Source organism: Neolamprologus brichardi, chromosome 2 (assembly GCF_056152115.1).
Source record: "Neolamprologus brichardi isolate AB-2024 chromosome 2, ASM5615211v1, whole genome shotgun sequence".
Lineage (NCBI taxonomy): Eukaryota > Metazoa > Chordata > Actinopteri > Cichliformes > Cichlidae > Neolamprologus > Neolamprologus brichardi.
The window spans coordinates 9242219-9264402 of NC_142105.1; the positions used below are offsets into that span (position 1 = coordinate 9242219).

At 41.1% G+C, this 22184-nt stretch overlaps 1 protein-coding gene and 1 long non-coding RNA gene across 3 annotated transcripts; one reads left to right on the forward strand and one right to left on the reverse strand.

Moving 5' to 3' along the window:
• The first annotated feature begins 178 nt into the window (after positions 1-178).
• Positions 179-21870, forward strand: ccdc69 (coiled-coil domain containing 69). 2 transcript variants are annotated; one of them, XM_087847169.1, is made up of 9 exons: positions 179-317; positions 9167-9230; positions 12957-13126; positions 15366-15453; positions 15819-15892; positions 16816-16917; positions 17020-17139; positions 17811-17908; positions 18506-21870. In XM_087847169.1, the coding sequence occupies exons 1-9, from the start codon at positions 297-299 to the stop codon at positions 18672-18674; spliced, it is 906 nt and encodes a 301-aa protein (XP_087703295.1). In that variant the 5' UTR covers positions 179-296; the 3' UTR covers positions 18675-21870. The 2 variants fall into 2 exon arrangements, with proteins under 2 accessions (XP_087703295.1, XP_087703296.1); XM_087847170.1 differs by lacking the exon at positions 179-317 and adding an exon at positions 3218-3354.
• Positions 392-3280, reverse strand: LOC102778629 (uncharacterized). The gene is made up of 3 exons (XR_437151.2): positions 3240-3280; positions 1971-2195; positions 392-1502 (listed from the first exon to the last, which is right to left on the reverse strand). It is a non-coding gene; the product is annotated as an uncharacterized LOC102778629 (long non-coding RNA).
• Positions 21871-22184: the final 314 nt, after the last annotated feature.

Here is a 22184-nt window from a genome sequence, read left to right on the forward strand (position 1 = left end):
AGAAAATTATTTTTCTTCTTTGTGTGTAGTCAAATGTTAATTTGAATAGTGGAGGTGGAAAAAAAGTTCGGACATTTTTTTTGCACTCATCACTTTTTTTTAAAGAGATGATTGTGGTAAGAGTTCCTGATTGTCCCTGAAGGCAGCAAAGGTAAGCCCTGCCCTCCTAGCCGGCTGCTGCAGCGGTGCGTTCATGGGACTTTTTCCGGAGTGTTTGAAAGTTGTCAACAGAGAAGCAGAGGAAGGAGCAGGAGATCAGCGGCTTTAACGGGACTGTGGAGCTCGGAGGAGGAGGAATGGGCTGCACTCAGAGCAAGGTGAGACACACGGGCAGGAGACACTCGCGGACCCCGCCGGCACAGCTCTGCTTTGTCTTCTGTTTTTCTGCCGCCGGAGGTTCATTAACAGGCGGTCGGCGGCGGCGAGACGTGCCGGGAATGAGCGGAGGGGAGCGGACTGTGTGTCCGCGGCACAGGCATCGTCTTTACCCAAGTTTAACCGAGTCACAAACACGGCGGCAAGTGGAGATTTGGCGCTAAAATGTGGGGAAAACAGCGTTTTCCTCGTCCTGAACATCTGTTTCTAATCTTGAGTTTTCCCACGATGCTCCTTTCTAAGCAGTGACCTCAGACACATTCATTTAGAAACTTCTCTGAAATCCTCCAGTGTGCAGATAAAGTGAGTTTATTTACGAGCTTAAAGCAGCTTTAAGCTTTTAGCACCAAAACGTGCTGCAGTGAGCTCGACTTCCCTCCGTGAGCCTCACTCAGCTGAGAGGTTTGATTTAAAAGGAGAAGTTTACATCAGTTCAAACCAGCTGTGCTCACGGGCCACAAACGGTGGCTCAAACCAGCACAAACCAGAGCACAAAATGCTAAAAACACCTTTCTGCTCATTATTTTATCGCTGCACTCCGATAGAACTGCTTTGCATCACTCACAGTTCAATTTAATGCCTATTTATCACTCCCCGGGCCTTTGAATTCATCCTTTCTTCTGATAGGCTGCCCCTCACAAACAAAAAGTTTGAAGAGTTGGAGTTGGACTAATGTGCCTCAGATGACCACATTGGGCATAAGATGATACTTCCTAGAGGAAATGGCAGTGAAAACTCCAAATATTGTTCCGTCTTTCTTTGCAGAACCCTTGTTCGGGTCGTGTCGGACTCTCGGTCGGGATGTTTCTGAGTTTGCGGCTGCAGTTTTTACACTTTCTGAGCTGTCGACTCGTTCACCTCCACGTGCGGCTCAGCTGTTGGTGCTTAATAGTCTCTGTGTGTGAATCTGCGGCGTTCGCCCATCTTGTGGCTGTAATTCTGCCCCACTCAAGGGTAAAAGTGAAGTTTGCCAGCTGTTGTCTTCCACTGGTTATTGATAGAAAGTGACAGCGCCACTAAAACTTCACACAGTGTCTCTTGTTGTCCCGCCTGCTTGGACTTTGATATCACTGAAGCTGAATCCACTCTGATCCTTTCAGCGAGCAGGTTGCAGCATTTTTCTGAAACTGAGAGGAAGTTTATCAGCATTTTGCTTCCTGCAGAGATTCAGAGAAAAAGATTTCCAGCTCCGTACTTTTGTTTTTGGACTGTGTTAGAGTAACTTTGCACAATTTAAAGTTACCCTTATTTATCCTATACTGGCCCTTGATGCATCCTTTACCCGAAGCAAGATGTTTTAGCTCCTCCCCTTTAAGGCTTGACTCAATTTATGTGGCACAGTGATGTTAACTGCTAATTCTGAGATGGGACATGCACATTTTTTGGTCACATCTATGTCCGTCTTTTATTTACAGTCTGTGCTCATGTCCACCTACAATCGTAGAAACGCCGACACTTTTTATAGCATCGAGTAATCAACAGGAAATGTGATGACATCATATATTTCCCAAACTTCGTGTGGTATCTGCTAATGTGGGGACCGCAGGACCGCCCCAGCTGCTATTGGACAATACAGATGTTTTGGCTTTACCTACCTTTGCATTTTGTGTTTAGTGTGACTGATTGACCAGCTGAGACATTTAGACTTTTCCATCCGATTGATCCGACTAATGGAGCTCCTGGTATCGACGAGCTGCAGCTGCAGCCTTCGGTTGGAGCTTCAGAGTGATAACGCTGAAGTTGATGGATAATTTGATGTTGATCCTGGTTTAAATACCTGCCTCGGGCACATTGCTCCATCGCAGAGGCGGCTGAAGATGCTGTTGCATAACACAAAGCCGAGTAAATCTTTGATTAGCTCAGAATAGAAAGAGGCGTGTCAGAAAGGCTCAGAGCCTGAGGAGGAAATCCACACTCACACTGACGGCTTTAATAGCATTTCAGATTGATTGCTGCTCAAATACCACCTTCCCCACTAACATCCACAATGATTTATGAATGATTCCTATAACTGTTGTCAGTCGCAACATTTCTGCTTATTTTAATGTTTTTTTTAATTAAAAATAAAATGGATTTTCTATCAGCAGTTAAAATTGTGAACACAGTTTGGGATTGAAATCTCTTTAAGCCTGCTGTGCGTCCACACAGCGATATGGAAACTAAAAATCGTAGCTGCAAACCCCTTTGAAACCCTACACTGTAACACGATGTTGTGCAGTGACTGCGATTGGTCCATTTGGTCCCATCGTTTCTTCCTGTTTCCTCCTTCTTTACTGCTGCCGCCATTTTTCAAATGGACTGGAAGGGAACAGCCGGTGGTGACATTGCAGAGTCACTGCGGTATCTGTGCTCGCTATGCTGAAGGCTGTATACAGAATCACTTGTGTGACTGGCAACAGTGCCGTCCCACGCTAGTTCACGGCTAAAACAGGTGAAATGTGATTAAACTAACCTTTAATTTGTATCGGTAATTACATAATGTGACACCATATGTGTACAGCGTAAAAAGCCAACATTCGAAGTATGATTTGGTGATTGAAGAATGTGATTAATGTAGACTGCAGGCTCTTACATAAACACAGTACGTACGGACCTTATTTAACCTCGTCTGTTTTCTTTCTTATTGAAATGAGAGCGCCGTATTGATAAAGTTATGGAAATAACCGTGAATAAACTGTTAAGGACGTCCATGTAGGAAGCATTTCGCTCAGTGAGCATCGCATTGTTGCTCACAATTTTACGCTAGCAACCAGTGAGCTTTCCAGGGTGTGGTTGTCTAGGTAACCGTGCATTTACTGCATTTACAATCAGGAGTATTCTTCACTCATTGGTGTCAGCTGCGTGCCTCACAGTGGGCAAATTACCTTAGGACCGCCCAACTGCTTTATGTTGCTGAACGTCAGCGACTCTCTACGGTCTTTGGTCACCACGTCACTGCTCTTCACTGGACGCCTCTTTAGCACGGCTGGTATCTGTCTGGTACGAGTGTTAAGTTAACAAATTTGGAGTCATTCTTCTTTTTAAAATGAAAACATGACAAACATCTGAGAATGTAAACTAGATTTATAAGTAAAATAAGTTAAGTTCGTTAGTTGCTCCTTTCTCTGCTCTGTCTCGCTGCGTGTGCACCTCCTCACACACGGAGTGGAGCAGCCAGAGGAAACGTTCAAAAGACGTTGGAAACAAAGTAACCACTGAGCCTTTTAATCGACTCGTTGTAGCCTCGGACACAGAGAAGAGATCTGATGCATGTAAAGGTGGCTGATTAAACCAGAGTGCTTCTGCCTGACAACAGTAAAGTTGAATGTGTTTATTGGTTTGTGATGGGTGGTGGAGGGAAACAGCTGAAAGGACATTTTTCTGGACCTTTGAGCTTGTTGATCAGGTGATTTTGATTATTTATTTATTTATTTTCTTTGACCTTTAAAGGTTTTTATACCAGTAATGAGTGCCGTTCCTCGCTGTGGGTCAGAGAGGCTTCTCAGACTGAATCTTATAAAATCTTTAATCCTAAACACATTTTACAGTCCGCGTGAAGGCCTCGTGGTGAATCCACAGCTGTGATTGTTGGAAACATGTCAGTAGCTGTTGCAGCTCTATTCAAATATATTCAAACCTCTGACTATTAACGCCGCTCGTGTTGCTGCTCTGCTCACGTGCAGTTTGTTTCTCACCTTTGGTCTTTTTGTTCACACCCGTCCAGTTGTTTCTACCAACAGATGGTGTGGCGGTTACAGTTTTCCACCGTCTGGACTCCAGACAGAGCAGACGGTCTGTTTTAAAGATGACAGGAGAAGAGTAACGTGGGTGGAGGAAGATGTTTTGGAAATAAGAGTTGGCAGGACTCGAAGCTTAAAACTCGAATACCTGAACGCACTTCTGCTTGTTTGGTTTCTGCTCCCCCTCTGTGTGAACTTTATAACCTCTGCAGTAAAACTATCAGTTCACCACATGAGCTAAAATAACAGGAACTAATGAATACTGATGAATTCAGCTTTGAACCACTGGTAAAAATGTCAGAAGGAATAACAAATATCTGGATTCTGTTTTTATCTACACAGAATTTAAACATCTTCTCTTTTTTCCCAGAAAACCCCACAAAATAAACCGTTATAAGTGATCTAAAAAAGAATTTTGTGAAGTTATGAAATACTCTGGCTGTGGTCTTAATTGGATGAGTTGTTGTCACTTCTGTCTCTCAAAACAGATGCTGCGCTTTAGTAGCGTGTTATCGCAGTGCTCTGTAAGAAAAAGCCGATAGAGGGCAGTATGTACGGGAAGTAGTAAACAAAGTATAACTAGTAAACTGTTCAGGAGTACTTTGGGTTTAGTACAGCTGATAAACGAAGCTGTGCAGAAAATTGTGGCTAAAGAATAAACTATTTCAAAGATGATCACAGTTCTGTTCACTGATATGTTGTTGAGTTCTCCACTTCAAAGAAATTCAGTTGATTACCTGCTTGATTGACCTGAAATTTAAATTAATACTAGACAGCTAGTTTAGCAGTAAGAACGCATGTGCTAACATTAGCAATCTTAGCATTCTTTCCTAAAAGGTTGACCTCCGTGAGCGATGTATGAACACATTGCTCTGACTGAGAGGTTACAGTTTATTCTGTCACATAAAAAAGTTTTTTTTCTGTTCCACTTTTCTGAAGTCGTTATTCAAGACAATCTACTTCTGGCAAAGTTTTTTTTCTCAGGGACCAGGAGGTGTTCCCAAACCAAATCTACTCAAGGAGGTGTGGGGTCCAGGTTTTAGGAGGCACCTCTGAACTCCTCTCCCTGTTTCTAAACTACGCCAACCAACAGAGGAAGTTGATGTCATCTGCTTTCATCCACAAACTCATCCTCCTGGTTACTACCAGTGACATCAAACCTGCATCACTGCTAACACTGCAACCACCTGCCACTCCACCTCTCGCTGTGTGAGCAGGAGCAGCTCCATCCTAACCTCCAGCTGATTTATCTTTTAAATGGAGACCTTTCATCTGCTCTCACTTGTTCTAAGCATACACTACGCTACACCGCCACGTGGTGATGAAAGTTTACCCAGAATGCACTTTTTTAAAATTTGCTCCAGTGATTTATCAGAGATCGGATCAAACACCCTGCTCTGATGGATCCTTCATGCTGATGCTCAGAGTCGGTGTCAAAACACAGAAACCTGGTTTAGTGTTTAGAGTGGACGTGAACCTGAATTAGGTTCAGGTTTTAGCAGAGCTTAAATGTGTTCTAGTCTTATAAATATCATGTAGGCTTCTTTAGCCTCAGGGAGGCTAAACAAAAAAGCTTTAAAAAGTGTGAAACTTTGAAAGTCTTCACAGCGAGAAGGTAAAGTTTTGCTCGGCTTCACTGAATAAACTAAAATTCTTTTTTAAAAAAACAGCTGATTCTGAGGATGTCCGGTGGGATTGTTCATGGCACAGAGACCATTTCAGCATTTCATCGTTTACTCGCTCGGCTGTTCAGTTGCTGCAGTTTAACCCAAACTTGTTAATCAGTGTTTTTTCCTCGTGGTGGAGGTTTCGGGAGCAGAGTCTGGTCTCTGCTCCGTGAAACCAGGCGTCTGTTTCTCTGCAGGCAGGTTTTTCTCCGAGGCGAAGTGTTGTTTAAACACAGGAGAGGAATCTCGCTGCTGATTTATGGCCATTTTAAAAAGTGAGGGCCTCCACAACGCCGGCAGGAACATATGCTTCTCCTCACTACCACCTTCCTCCACCTCCTCCTCCTCAGAGGTTGAGTCCACGTCGACGTGTTTGAGCCAGAGATATTTATTGTTTCTGCTCTGAGTTTAAATAAAGAGGGTGTCCAGTTTGCAGAGCAGAGTTTGAAGTGTTTATATAGCGTGTGTGTGTGTGTGTGTGTGTGTGTGTGTGTGTGTGTGTGTGTGTGTGTGTGTGTGTGTGTGTGTGTGTGTGTGTGTGTGTGTGTGTGTGTGTGTGTGTGGCGCAGTGTTTTAGGGCGTGATTGTTTGGCCTCAGTGTTTGAGCAATAAGGTGGTGTGAGGCAATACAGTAAGCATTTCAGTGTGTGTTTGGATACACGCCTAACTTATGCAAGTGTTTGTTTGTGTGTGTTGCTGGGATTGAACAATGCTGGTTAAGTAATGAGTTGCGTGTCTCCTGATCGATATTTTTCTTTCTTTAATGGGATAAACGAGTTTTCGTCATTCCTTTTTTTCTCTCGCTGAAGTGATGCTGGCTTCCTGTGAGCTGCTGAAAGATTTACGGCGGTTTACGTTGACAGATCCAGTGATGACTGTCATACAGATGCTGCGGGAAAACAGGGGTTCAGTATTTGCACACAGATGCTTCAAAACAGGGAAAGTCTTTTTAATGGACCTTAAGAAAAAAAACAAGGATTTGCAGCCAGATTGTGAAGGCAGATGGCCGCCCCTCTCTTCTGCCAGAGTATTCTTCCTGTTGTAAGGGAGTTTTTCCTTCCCGCTGTCACCAAAACGCTTGGTCAGGGCGGACGCTGATTGTTGGAGCTTTCTCTGTTTCTCTGTATTATTGTAGAGTCTTTACCTCATGATATAAAGCGCCCTAAGGCAGCTATTGTGATTTGAATTTCTCAAGTTGCGCGTTTCTGCGATCGCCATCCAAAAACCAAATGTGATTGCGAAGGCTGGCTCTGACTGTTTGCTAATGACTAGTGATGAGTACTTGGTGTTTCCATACCACAGATAATCTTGTGTTTTGAAACGGGTTTAAACAAGATTTACAAAACATAATTTTTTTTTTTAAATTCAGTATGACTCGAAACGAGTGCCGGAGTCCGTAAACTCAGCAGGGGCGTGTTTACAGATTCTGTCGCCATCTGGTGGCCTTCAGATAAAAAGCATGTTTAAGTCACTTCTACGCTGGCTTCTTTTTTCCCATCTAGAAGCAACATCTGTTTTTTTTTTTTTTAAATTTATTACATCTATGCTCCTCTCGCTGTAAACCCAGACTCACTTGGCGCCACCGCCACTCTCCCTCTGAAGCCCCTCCCACAACCTTCCTGCACCCCAGCCTGGCTTTCAAAGCTCTCCTCTAGTATGGAGGGAGACATTGAAATTAGAATAATAACTTGAAGTTTAGTAGTAATAATAATGGGAGGAAGAATAGCTAGAAGCTTGTCAGTGTAATTATTCCATAGTCAGAACATGTGTTTATCTATTTTATATCAGCTTTTTATGTCTTGTTGGATTAAGCTCTACTTCAGTTATCTTAAGTGCGTAATAAAAGCCTTTATTGTCCTCTCATGGTTTCATACTTCAGAGGGTAGAACAGTCAAGCTGGTTTAAGTTAGATTGTGTTTCTTTTTAAGAAGTTTTTAAGAAGGCTTTCAGTAAATCACTTGATCCTTTTGTTTGTCTGCTCCACCTTTTCCAGGTGCAGCTGCAGGTTTTTACATTAAAAGCACTTCATTCGTGTTAATGTTGAATCGTTTGTTATATTTTTGTAGCTCCTCACCCAACACCTCGTCACAGTCTGAAGTCTTTTTAATCTTTCTTTTGGGATTCAGACCTGCCCCAGGTGGTGGATCGTCTCTGTGCAGGCCCCGAGCGGCTGCAGGTCGTTTGGTTTTCAGCAGCAGGAACAGGCGTCTGTCGTCCTGCAGCAGCTGAAGTTATGTAACACACAAAGAAAAGAGGGAACGTTTCAGCGTCAGTCATGTGGACACTAATGAGACGCTTTCACAACAAACTCCCTGCTCCAGTTTGTTACCTGGAGCCGGACCAGGACTCGGTCACGTCGTAACACTTCACTTCATGTCTAATTATTATGGGATGTTATTAAAGCTCGTCTCTGGACAGGTGGTAGTGTACATCAAAAGCTCAAACCTTCCCTGACTCGGGTTTCTTTAAACTCAAAGTGTTTCAGATCTTCCTTTCTCGTGAGTTGCTCAGCGTTTCTCTTTCACCTCACCATCAGTAGCAAACAACACAAGCTAATGTTAGCTTAGCAACAAAGTCTAACAGTCACTAACATAACCAGTCAACGGCTATCAGCATGCTGACGTTAGCTGGTAAAGTGGGTATCAAGCAGTCTGTCAGCATTGGCAGCATTAGCTAATATTAGAGAGTCGCTTTTCTCTAATGAACCTGGTCAGAGCCAACAGGAAGTTGACTGTCAGCATAAAACTACTGCTCACATGGCTGTAATTATGACAAATGCCAATCAGGCTCCATAGTGCCGGGCAGTGAGCATAGGCCCACTGGAGGATGTTGGGCCCTCTGGTCACCCTCAGGAAGTCTGTGGTCAGAGACATTCACACCAGTGACTGCTGGAGGTCATTTTGCAGCTCTGGCAGTGCTCATCCTGTTGCTCCTCGCACAAAGGAGACATGAGCCCTGCTGATGGGTTTAGGACCTTCTGCCGCCCTGTCCAGCTCTCCTAGAGTAACTGCCCATCTCCAGGAGTCTCCTCCATGCTCCTGAGACTGTGCTGGGAGGCACACCTGTTAATGACATGTGGAGATGGACTACCTGTGTAACCCCTGTAGGGTCCAGGTATCGCCTTATGCTATCAGTAGCTACACTGACACTTCCCAAATGCAAAACTAGTGAAAAAGAAGTCACATAATGTTAGCTGGGAGAAAATGTGAGTGGGCTCCAGCTGTGAAATCATTCCTGTTTTGGGGGTTCCCATTGTTGCCCATCTAGTGCAGCTGAAACTGCTGCTTAAGTCAGTATCCCAGAGGTTTGATGCCCTTCTCTGATTATTTTTTAATAATACATGTTCATTAAGAGGAATTTTAACCTCTGTTTATTTACTGCAATGTCTCCTTTTTGTCTTATCAGAAGAAAAGCAAAGGCAAGAAACGAGAGAAGACTCAGAAGGTGAACATCCGCCAGGATGATGAAGGTGAGTATATTTTGTGCTGCAGACTGTGGTTTCCTCTTCACTCTTCTTTCACTTCCTGTTTGCTTCTCTTGTTTTTCTGAACCTAATGTCATGAGAATCAGTCTGACTGATGATGAGAGGTTTCACTTTCACTCTGCTGTAATGCGTAGAGTCATACTTCATATTTTAGGAGTACAAAGACTCCTTTTTTTCTGAGGAAAAAGGACCGACCTCTTCCTCTCTGAGTGATGTCACAGAATTGTTTCTATAAGTTCTCGTTTCTGTTTTTGGTGGTGGGATAAATGCATGTGTGATAATTACGGCGTGTTCTCCGTAAATGGGCTGGTATTTAGATGGTGACACAGATTTTTGTAATTCTGCTTCTGTACACTTCCAGTGAAAATAAGCAGCGGATATATGACTGGTTTCATCCTCTTTTTTTCTAAAAATAAATAAATAAATAAGGTTCGCTTAGAAAGAGGGTAAGGAACTTGGTCATTCGGGAGGAGGTCAGAGTAGATGCCATGCTCACCTGTACTGAGCAGTGTTTTGGGCTTGTCCCCAGGCCACAGCCAGGACACTCCTGGAACGGGAAAACCTTCGAGTCACCTCAGAACTTGCTGGAAAAAAGCTCTGACTATTTCATACAGAACAAACTGCCATCTTAGTTTATTCTAAGGCTTTTTTTAATGAACCATCAAGCTGCCAGGCGCTGCAGATGAAAATGAGCCTGTGCGCAGATAAATCTGTTGCATGACAGACGAAAGAAGTCATGCTTCCTGGCCTTTCCTAAATAAACAGAAACTGAAGTGACATCATCATCAGAACGTTACAGGTGTCTGTTCACACCTGTTAGGACACCTTTATCTCCCTCTAACAGAACACGTCTTACAGTTTTACCTGTTCAGGTTTTTTACCTGACAGTTTAAAGGTCGAATGCTAATGGAGCATTTAGCATAGCATTGATTTTATGCTACTGTGTTACTGTGTCTTTTTCCTTATTTGGGTCGAAGGTTTAGGCTAGTTCTGTTTATGCAGGACAGATGTCTCCACCTCAGACACATCCATCAGTTGGAGCAGATTATTACCATTTTTCTTACTTTCGCTGCCTCGTAGCCGGACGCTTGTTAGTCTTAGCCTCGCGTTTATTTTATGTAAGTGTTATTTTACGCTTCACTAACAGGGAATCTAAACATGCTGGTCACCAATGAAAAAACAATCCATAAAACAAGTTTATGGATGTTTTTTTTATATAAGAGTTTTCAAAAAGTTCTCTTTAAACCCGGACTTATTGTCAGTCATCTATTTTCTTCCATTTATCCAGTTCAGGGAGATCCCAGCAGTCATAGGGCAAGAAGCTGGGTACACCCTGGAGTACATTGCAGATCAGCAGTGAGAATTTATCTGATAGCACTTGTAACGCAGAGTTCAGAGTGCTAAACAATAATTTAAAGTAAATCAAAAAGAAGAAAATTCATTCACAAATTTAAAATACTTAAATGGACAAAAGAGTACATCAAATTAAATTAAAAACAATCAGCTAGTAAAGAAAAAAACCCCAAATAAATAGAATAAAGACAGTTCGACCAATATATTCGCCAATATTAACTGACTGCCAGTCTTGCCGTATCGGTTTTAATAATTGCTGATGACTGAAAATGAAAAATGTAAGTAGAGACTGTAGAAACACCCTTCAAACCTGTTACAAGCGATGCTGCATAGTTTGCCCACCAGAGGGCGCTGTGCAACTTCCCAGCTGGCAACTCTTGTTTGGAGCAAACAACAACCAGCTGGTCGGAGTAAACAAGTAATCCACAAATTCTTTAAACTGCATTACCATTTTACATTAAGGGCTTACAAATGATTACACATAACAAATGTTGGCGATATGTTTTACGCTAAATATTGGCCCATATATCTGACTTTGAATGAGTTAAATATTATTGGTACTGGCCTTAAAAATCCTGCATCGGTCAGCCAGATAAAATGTCACAAAAAAGGCAGAATCATCTTAAATAGAATCAAATCCAAAGAAATGGATGTAATAATGCAGTAACAGGAAAAAAGTGACATTTTTAACAAAAAAAAATGAAATTAATAACAAAGCTAGATTTATTCATTATTCTTGTTTTAGGTTGATTAAATATTTTTATGTTATTAATGAAAAGATTTAAAACTATGAAACGGAATAAAACTACAGAGTTTAACATGACGTAGTGCCATATGTCTCATGTTTCAGTTCAGCTTTCCAGTGTGTGGCTTTACTCAGCCAAATCATGTGACGGTCCTATGAAAACAGACAATATTCACATTTTTACGAGCTCCAGTTTCCCAGCAGTGACAAACGAGCTCTGAACGATCATCCTCACACTGATTTTATCAGAGTGACTGAATGAAGCAGCTGCTTTGAAAGTTTGACTCACCGCTGACGCTCGCTGCACCCTCATTTCCTCCTGTTTACGAGCCACTCGTTTAAACTGCAGCGTTGGAGGAAGACGTGTCGTCATCCTGTGAATCAGTAGCTGGAAGTTCACCTTAAAAACAGCATATTTGCACATTTATTCATTCATTCATGTTTTTTTTGTTGAAAATTGCACTGTTTCAGCTCTCTGATGAGTTTTAGTTTAAATCTCTTCCTCTCATGTTAAATTGTCTCCACGTGGATTTTAAAGCTTTAAAAACGCGACTTTATTGCTCTGAACTCCGTCGGGTCTCATTTTTCTGTGTTTACATGCTGCTGCAGGACTTTGTGAATAAACTCAAATCAAAGTAAAGCTGGTCTTTGTCTAAACATCAGACAGGCTCCGACCTGTTTGCGCCTGAATTTGAACTAGGATTATTAGAAAAATACAGATATTAAGTAAGCCCTTAAAGCCCCGTTGGCTCCCAGTATTAAAATATGTGGCAGCTTGTTTTTGACTCCAGACGTTTTGTTAATGATAACCTTCGTTGTGTTTGTGACAGCTGAAATGTGATCGGGTTTATCCAAACTGAAGACGTCACTGAAACTGAATGAACAGATCGTGTGTCTGCACGTCCGTGCTGTAATCGACGGGTTGAAATAAGAACTGCAGTGAGAAATACTTCCTGCATACAGGTGTGATTCATGACCGTGTGTTCTTGCAAGGATGAACTTCAGCTTTAGACCTTGAGAACATTTTTTTCATGATTCCCACGGTCATTAAAAAGTATGAAATTAAAGTCAAGGAAAGTGAAGTTTAGAAGGCCTGAAAAACATTACAATATTTTTCATAAAAACAAATTTGCAAAGTGCTTCACAGCTTCAGTAACACATTAACAAACAGGACATACAAACTATGAACTTAGTGTGGCTTTTCCAATGCGGATTCTGATTATTCGTAAGGAGGTTGATAGGTAAAAATAGTAGAACCAAAACATTTTCTTCAGTCTTTCTATTGATTTCTATTGAAATATTTTTCTAATATAAAATTCATCATAAAAGCTGGGAAAATGCTGTGACAGCAGCCAAAACATTAGAGTCAACCTATAATGCCTGTAGTTCCACTCTCTGCCTGAAGAGGGTGGTGTGCTTCATGTACTGCTTTGCATTTGTGTCTGTCCATTATGCTAGCAGTGTCCAAGCATTCTTTTTTCTTTTTTTCTTTCTTTTCATACCGCGCCCCCCTGCAATGACTCTGTGCCCTTGGGGGCGGGCCCCACACTTTGGGAACCTCTGCTCTAAAGCATGTTTGTAACTCAAGGTCATGTTTTTGTGTCGGTTGGCAGGTAAACGTGCGTCAGGTGAGCCGGACGTCTGTCTGGAGAAGCAGTTGGAGCGGTTTGAGTGGCAGCTGAGGATTTTAAAGGAGGCCAATGGGAACCCAGAGAGGGCGGAGTTACTGAAAGATCATGGTGATGAAGAACTGTGTGGCCTCGTACTGAGCATCCTCGATAAGGTGAGATGTTCTTCTGATTACTGACCTGATTATCTGCAATCACTGATTTTTGTTGTTGATTGAAAATAAACAGTGTTCTCTGTTTTGGGGTTTTTTTTTGTTTGTTTCTTTGCCATCCAGAAATTATTCTAAACAGCCGAAGAAGTTTTTCAGTGAGTAGGAGCTCTTAGGTACAGCAGGTAGATTAAAATGTACTATAATCTGCATACAGAGTGATATTGAATATGTTGCTTATGAAATATAGACTCGAAGTGTTGTGATGCTGAAAATAATGAGGACCAAAAATAGTTCCTTGAGGGATGCCACCTTTAATAAGATATTAGACATTTCTGTGTTCTGCCAAAGAAGATTTAAAAAAAGAAGAAAACCAGTGAATGGACTTTTTAAAAATATGTCAGTGATTAAAGGAGCACAGAAACCAATCAAGTTTCTTTGTAAAACACAGCAGGTTTTTGGGACTTCATGTGTCCTGTTTTATTGACGCCTGCCCTCCAACTGTCTCAGGGCTCGCAAAATTTCAAAATCCCTGGTAGCCCTTCGGGCAGGGACTCTTCAGTTTTTGGTAGCCCAAAATAAATTTAAGTAGCCCAAATAAAAAAGAGAGCAATTTTTTGATTGATGTTTTGTTTCCTGTTTTGTTTCCGTTACAATCTTATACATTAAAGTATAATATTGTAACGGAAACAAAACATTAATCAAAAAAATTGTTGAAACACAAATTGCAACATTGTATAAAAATTACAACCATCAACTCAAATACTTGGTTCTAATTGAACAGAAATTTCTATGAACTTGTAAGAACTGTGTAGGACATGAATCAGTCTGTGTCAGATCCTGAATTTGAAATTTCCTCTGAAGTCACGGGTAAGAGGCAAGTGGACATTTGCTTTTTGAAGTTTGCAAAGACTGCTAAATTTTGCCAGTGGTAGTTCACTCTTTGCAACATAGTATGCTGTTCTAAACAGATTTTTCAGGTTTATTTTTAGTATGTTATTTGCAATTGGTGTTTGTTCCAGGAAAGACTTTGCAGACTGAGCAATAATGCATTTCTTGCATTTCTCATGGGTTCTAATGGGGGCGTTTCTTAAAGTTACTGGTCCCAGTAACAAAGGCGCTTGTCGACTCCAGGGAAATCGAGGGAAAACCAACAACATACCCGGCAGAACATTATGTTATTTACACGGGTGCGCATGTGCGCATTCACTGTCAAAATAAAAGATAAGAAGTTGCAATGCGCGTTTGCGTCCATATAAAAGGCTGTTTTTGCCCGCTAGAGTGGGATTTTCACGGCACATTCTGCACCACATCTCTGTGCGTTCATCATTTGTTTGAAGCCAGCTCACCTCCTGCAACCACTTTTCCGAGAATACGTGCTTCTTTTGTGGTTCGGACTCCTTCTGACATTTCTTTGGAGGTGGAGGAAAACCAAAGTAATTGCTTAAAGGAGCTTCTTCGACATCTTTAAGAGTTCTAAACAAATGTCTGTCCTTCTCCAGAAAATCTTATGTACGCAAACACGCGTTGCAACTTCTTATCTTGTGCGCTCTTTTTATTTTGACAGCAAATGCGCACCTACGGACCACTTATGTGCAGCCCTGGTTATTTAGCTCGTCATATTGCAGCCACAGAAATTCTTTTGTCCATGAAACCATAAAGCTGCACTTTCTTTTTGCCTTATAGTCTGATTTGTCATAACTTTTCCGTTTTGTGGTAAGCTTTTCTTTGGCTGTCACTTCTTCACGCTGACCTGTCTTATTTGGCTCAGCAGAACTAAAATATATATCCTGCTGCTTTTACACACGCACTCACATAACGCTCAGCGATTCTCTGCGCATGTTTAAGCTTGCTGCGGGAGATTTCACTTGTCATGTTTGCATAGTAAGCTAACGATTGATAAGACGATGTCAGAGGAATTGGTGTGCAAATGATCATCACTCACCAATCAGTGCTGTCGCTCTCTATACACAGTTCGCGCGATTGCAAAGTGAAAGCAAAAAACAAGCGCAAATTCTGGCTCACCGATGCCAATGACATAATTACCCAGCTACATTTCCGAAAGAATGCAAAAGCATTGACATATATTTTTCCTTCCTATGATAGCCCGACGGGCAGGGCAGAGATAGATTTAGGTAGCCCAACTGGAAAATTCGCTAGCCCCGGGACGTCGGGCTAGCGATTTTGCGAGCCCTGTGTCTCATTATTTTCCTCTTTATTAAACTGAATCTGTCCTGACTTCCAGGTGAAAACGGAGACGACGGCCGATTTGAACATCCTGCATGAACAGAAGAGTAAATCTGCTACTGAGGAGCACGAGAGGCACGTGGAAGGTAACGCACAGCAGACGGCTGGAGAGTCAACACTTATATCTGCTGTATTTGTTTAACGAGTTGTGATTATGGGACCACAGACTTCCCCTCCTGCAGAGAGACCCCCAGGATCAAAGAAGCGGGAAATGACTAAGAAGCAGACTGGATTCTCATTTCTTTTGTCACCCTGAAGTCATTTTTAGTCTCCTTTTGGTCATTTTATGTGTCTTTGTGGTTGTTTTTGTCTCTTTTTTCTTGTCTAATTAGAATATCTGTTATAGATAAAAGAACCCGACAAACACAAGTGAAGCCACTTTTAAAAAGTAATCCTGTTTGAGGTCATGTGATGCTGGGACTATAAACCGAGTTTGTGTTGTTTCCTGCAGAGCTGCAGAGGAGAAACGAGCACGAGAAAAATCAACTGACAGAAAAGTTTCAGGCGGCTGAAAACGTTCTCAAGGTAAACGCGTGGAAACGACGAGCAGTGTTTTTGTGTCTGTTAATACAGTCTGAAAATCAGCCGAGAATGTAAATGAAATTCTGTATTTAACAACTAGATTTAATTTCATTCTTGGTTTATCTCACAAAGTCTGCGTTTCCTGTTTGTGTGTGAGTAATTTTGTTTTGCTTTACCCATTAATTATTAAGTGTTAGTGAAGCTCTTATAACAGTCTACATTTTAAAAGATATGGTTCCCACAGTTGATGCACTTGGTAAAAGTGGTAATTGTAATTTCAAGTATTTGTAGCTGATGAAAAGAACAAATATGTGAAGTAACGGTGAGAGCGGAGATCGTTTGTATGATACAGACCTCAGTTTCACTAATTCGAGCTTAAAGTTAAAGACATAGCCTGTATATAAAAGATTCCATGTTTGTCTGTATATATTAGACTCTGTGTTTGGAAGCCTCAGTATGAGCTTAGCTTTTAGTGCTAAGTCATCAAATAACGTCAGTTAGCTTGGTTATTAAACTGCATAAACTGTATGGGATAACCACACAGGCACCTGCTAATGGCAATGAGCTGAATGAGGTTTTTTTTTTTTTAAAACACTGAATCCAGTTTGTTCTAGGGGGAAAAAAGAGAAACAGCAGTAAATTACAACAGTAATAATCTGTTTAATAATTCTGGTGATCCTTTTAAATTGTGTGAATTTGAGGCTTCAGAGGTTTTGCATGGACATATTTGAGTACATTTTGCCCCTTCTGGCATTGAAGGTATTGAATTCGTTTCTGTAAGCAGTTAGAAAAGTGTTAAACATACCTGCAGAAACCCTGGGAGAACTCCAGTAGGGGGCGCTGTTCTGGATGTTAGCGTGTTGATGTTTCATGTATTCAGTAACCAGGAAGAAGCTGAATTAAGTGTTTTTGTTTTGTTTTTGCAGGCTAAAGTGGAGGAGCTGAAGGCAGAGCTGCAGGTTTACAACGAGCTGAAGAGACGAGTCGAAGAATCGACGTTTAAGAAGGACCTGCAGAGGAATATACAGGTGTGTCTGTGTGTGTTTTTTAAAGTTCAACTTGTGTTTGAAGTTAAATCAATTTAAACCACCTGTAACTACAATATTAAAACTCTTTAATATTCTGTTTAGGCTCACGGGAGCCCAGGTGCATTCTGGGAGTCTGAGCAGGAGTCCCTGGTGTTTGTGATTGAGATGAAGAGTGAGCGCGTGCAGGAGCAGAACAGGAAGCTGCAGCAGATGGACATGCTGGTACGTGATGATGTTTAAAGAGTGCAGGTGTGAAGCTTTTATGTCACCTGTCCGTACGTCACCTGTCCGTACGATGACGCCGAAGCTGATGTGGACGTGATGAAGCTACAGACACCAGATACATGCTGAGTGTTAGAACGAGCTGTGTTTCATGTGAAATGATCTGAGTTTTCTCAGATGTGCAGGAGCTGCTCTCCTTTTTGTCAGCTATAGTTTTTGTATCTGTTCAGAAGGTTTTATACAAAATATCTAATAGCAGCTGCAGGCTGCAGGTTTTAGAAAGGCCTGTGGATATCAGAGAAAACCATTTACCTTAAATCTTTGAGTTCTAGACCCATGCTGTTTAAAAACTACTCTGAATAATTAATTAATGCACCTCCTCAGTAAGATAATCGGTAAATGAGCTTTTTAAAATCCTGAGTCCAGAGTTTGCAGAGAAAATGCAAAAAAACTTTGTTAGTACAAAGACATCTCTTTGTAGTAACTGTGATGTTACAAGACTTTAAAAGTTTGACTTCATGTGCTGAACACTGCAGAAAACCTGAACTTTGACCTCAAACTCCATTTCATTCCTGTTCAGTTACATTTAATGTCTTTACGTTTCCTTGTGTTTGTGGGGCTCGTTCTTTCCGCGACGTTCTTCGTCTTCATGCTCGTCTCCTGATTTTCAGGTGGAGAAGAATTTGGCTTTGGAGGACCAGATCGTCCACACCATGCAGCAGAACGAGGACCTGAGGGTCCGGATAGACAACTGCCAGACTCTCATTCAGTACGTGCCTGAATATTTGATAGAGTGAAGAAAGCAGAGCAGAGGCATGAGTGTGCTGCCACCTGCTGGACAGAACATCTTCCTGCAGGAGCGCTTCAGTCAAAATGGGCTGGTGTTAGAACAGTTTAATATAAGGAGGTGCATGTTTGAAACTAAAGGAGCAACACATTTTGATTTAGTGATAGTAACTGATCCAACTTCGGATTCAACCCTCAGAAAAACCTCATTAAGATTAGAGAAGAGCAATTTCTTATAAAACCAGACAAACCTGCGCAAAGTTCCCACCTGACCCTCTCAGAATCAGCTGATCTCTGTTTACATTACCTTAATTTTATGCTGAAGTACTGCAGGTTTTAGGTTTCAGAGCTACAAAATGTGTTTACACCCACTCAAAGTGTCACAAGCTAAAGAAGATTTATTCTAAAAACAACTTTGAGCACCAGTTTAAAATCTGTGAGGCAGAGCAGCCGAAACAAATCAGTATCCTTGGATCAGTGCAGTCCGTTGCTCCGTTTTCTAGGAAACATAAAGACGTAACAGAGGTCCCCAACCACCTTGTCCTTTCTCAAATAATTTTCCCTTTCTTCCTGTTCTCAGGCAGCTATCGAAGGAGCAGCAAGACCTGAAGGTGGCGCTGGAGAGGCAGGTAGCATCCAACCAGAAGCTTTCTCAGGAAAAAGAGCAGCTGATGTTCAAGCTGAGACACAGGGACTCGTGCCCGCCCATCCACCTGCCCACCGTGATGCCGGAGATCACGCCAAGATGACCGACTGCGAGTCTGACCCTGGATCTTTTTCCGACTAGCACGCAGCCCGTCTGGTTTCATTAACTGAGCAAAAGAGTCAAACAGCAAGAGCGGCCAACCCTCCGAGTTCACGTTAGAGACTCTGGAGCTCTGACTCTGCCTACATTAATGCTGATCAACGAGAACATCGGTTTCGCTGCAGCCAGCGGATCTTCTGCAGTCGATGAGGTTTACTGAACAACTCTGGATCCTCTGAGATCACAGCAAGCTTTGAGCGTTTACCGCTGTATGCACGAACTGTTTGGAGCCAGAGAGACATGTTTATTTTTGTTTTTCTGGCATTTTCTAATGACGATCATCGGTTTGATGGCGGTTTAAATGCTACAGAAAGCATGAAACTGAGATACTAGGAAGAGAGTTTTATTTTATTGAAGAGCAAAAACGGACTGATGAGCGTGGCAGCACAGAAATGCTTGTTCTGTCCGTAACATCATGTTAGCAGTTAACTTCACTCCACTACTTGACTCAATCTTGAGTTCAAGTTCAAGAACTCCTCATGGCGCCATAAAACCTGCATCATATGCTGCGATGCTTCGTCAGGTGTGCCTTTTCAGGTCTAGGCCTTCAGCTATTAATGACTTTTTGAATTAAACCTTCAGCCCATCATCAGTCTAGAATTTATTTCATAAATCACATCCAATAACAGGCAATTTTCGTGTGACAAAAGCCATAAAACTTGACTAATTTGATTTCTTTTGCTGACTAAGTGTTACTCCAGTCACTGTATCCGTAGGTATTACGGTTCTGGAAATTCCAAATGCCAATACCAAAGTGCCTCCCATCAGGACTCCGAAGTGCTGATCAAAGATCTCATGAGCGTCTTTGCTGGAGTTGGAGCCTTGCTGAGTTGAACAGTATTTGATGCACGTGAAGTAGCTGAAGGTTCAAACGTATTAAACTTTCTCCAAGGACTCTGCTGGGAACTAGGTTTGTTGATGGTACCAGAAAGTCTGAGACCTTTGAGGTTTCAAGGGTTGTAACAAAGGCCTGTTTTACTTGGATGGTTAATGCATTTGATGAGCTTCCTGAGGATCCTCAAGAAAAAATATGACTAGTACTTGATGGCTTTCCAGTTTATTAGTGTTTTAGCGTTTACCTTTGTGCCTTTTCTAACTGCAGGGACTGTTTTTCCACTACTTATTTTATCCTTTTTATTTCCAACTTGCTCCTTTCACTAATAGTCCACAAAATGTAAAAAACAAAACAAAAAACAGGGCTATGTCTAGAAACAACAGACCTGCTGGCTCTGTCTGGAATTATTTTTTTCTTTTCACGTAAGTCACCCCAGTTTCTACTGGTAACTTTCGGCTGTGGGTTATTTTTCACGAGGTAGTATTTTACAACACCAGTAGTAAACATAAAAGTGAGCAGAAGTTTAAACCCTGAAAGGACTAGTACAGTTATCGATGTAGGGTGGAGCCAAACCCACAATGGAAATAGAAAGGTAAATACTGACACCAGTTCACACCTACCCTGTGTTGGAACAGTGCTTAGTGCTTTGTAGGGAAGTCTTTCAGGTTTTTCTCTCATTACAAACTTCTGCTTGAAGGTTCAGATCTTGGTTCTCTCAGTTATTTCCAAGCACCTCTATTTGATGTTCAATTGAGATCACACTTTTCATTGTACAGCATCAGTAATTGAGTATTTAGGAGCCAAAAAACAAACTGCATTAAAGGTTATTAAAGCATTTAATGGGCTTTCAGATCAACAGTTTTTCTCAGCCATAGTTTTATTTGTTTAAAAAAAATTACACTCTATATATGGCACGCTAACATAATATCTCATGCTATTGTCTTTTGGTTGGAAAGCATTGCAATAATATTAAGATATGTTAGCTGAATGTTAAAACCTAGCACCAGAGCTTCAGTGAACACCTCTGTATCAGTGCTGGTTGTTATTGTCAGTTAGGGATGATGTGCTAGCAGTAAATTATTAGCATGTTAGTCGTGTGTTTACCCATTAGTATATTAACATCCCCAGGAAAAAAAGGTACATGTCAGAGTGCTAGCACACAATACTTAATAAAATACACATTCACATCTTAACCTTAGCAAGCAGAATGGTTTAAAGGGTGAGGGTTTTTTTTGCCAACCAACTGTTGGTTCAAAACTACATTAACAGTGTTTGCTAACAGTTAGAAAATGTCTGGCGCGAGGTCGCACCAGATTCTGCTCTATTAGTCCGTGAGCTATTGTGGCAGGTAGGCTAACTGCTAACATGTTGGCTGGCTCCAGTAATTAGCTGTGTAGGCTTAGCCAGCTTGTTCTGGTTGTGTTCATAATATATTAGAGTGAGCATGCTTATCATGTTCTTGATATATTTACTGCTTTTATATAACTATTTTATCATGTGTATTTGTTAGCTAGCTAGCTTAGCTGCTAACTAGAAGTTAAAGCAGTTTAACCACAGAACATCAGTACTTTTCCTTTCTACATCTCTTTGTTAGTCAGTTAATCTATCCTTTTAGCTGTGTTATCTAACTGGTAATATGCCAGCTAGCCACAGTAGCTCACAAATATTAGCAGACTGGCTGTTTGGGTGTTTATTGTTTTAAGTTAGTCAGTGATGTGATGTAAACATTGAGCTAAATTCTGCGACCAGTTAAAATAGTTATCTAAATCACATAAATCTGAAGTGTCCTTTTCCATGCATTTTTGTGAAGCTGTTAGTCATTTAGCAGACAACAAAATGCTAACATGCTGGCATCCGCCATTTTGCAGGATTCTTAAAATGTCTATTTCAGTAACAGGCACATTTAAAGCTTGAACAGTTTAATTTTCACAAGTAAATACTTAAGAACAGTCACAGAAATCTAATCACTGTATACAGTCTTTGAGTCAGTTGATGGATTTTTTTTTTTCTTTGGAAGATTTGAAAAAGTTTGTATTGCCAAAAAACAATGTCAGTGTTGTTACAGCTCTGTATTTTGCACCAGCACTTTGACCGCTATTTTTTTACCAGGCATTTATAGAGATTTACATATTGTACAGTTTAGATTTTTTTCTTCTTCTCTTTCCTACATGTAAAGAAAAAAAGTAGTATGTCTTTTTGCAGTCAAATGGAAGTCAAGCAGTTTGCTTTCACAGCGTGATGTAAATACACTCAAATGTTTTCTTTGTTTTGTTTTTGACTTGTTGAAATAAAAATCTGTAACTGAGTTTGACTGCTGTTAATAATTTCGTCTGAGATTACATTTTACTTACATTTGGATTTGATCAAGATGTAATATCGTACAGAGAACAAAAATACTTTAAAAAACAGTTTGTATGTAATGTTAAACTCCCTAATAAACTTAAAGATAAAGTATAAATTCCTAATCTTTAAGATTGGGTAACAGGAATATTATATATAATTTAGTGAGGAATTTGAACGAAAATTCTTAAGTCCACAATAAAAATAACAAAAAAGACACTAAGAACAAGGAGAACGAGCAGAAAATTGTTACTAAATGATAAAGAACGAGTTGTGTAA

Excerpts from the sequence above, each read along its gene's own strand:
- ccdc69 (XM_087847170.1), top strand. The coding sequence starts at position 3,262 with ATGTTGCTGAACGTCAGCGACTCTCTACGGTCTTTGGTCACCACGTCA. Across the intron at positions 16,918-17,019 it reads ACCTGCAGAGGAATATACAG|GCTCACGGGAGCCCAGGTGC; the intron begins GTGTGTCTGTGT and ends TATTCTGTTTAG. Across the intron at positions 17,140-17,810 it reads TGCAGCAGATGGACATGCTG|GTGGAGAAGAATTTGGCTTT; the intron begins GTACGTGATGAT and ends CCTGATTTTCAG.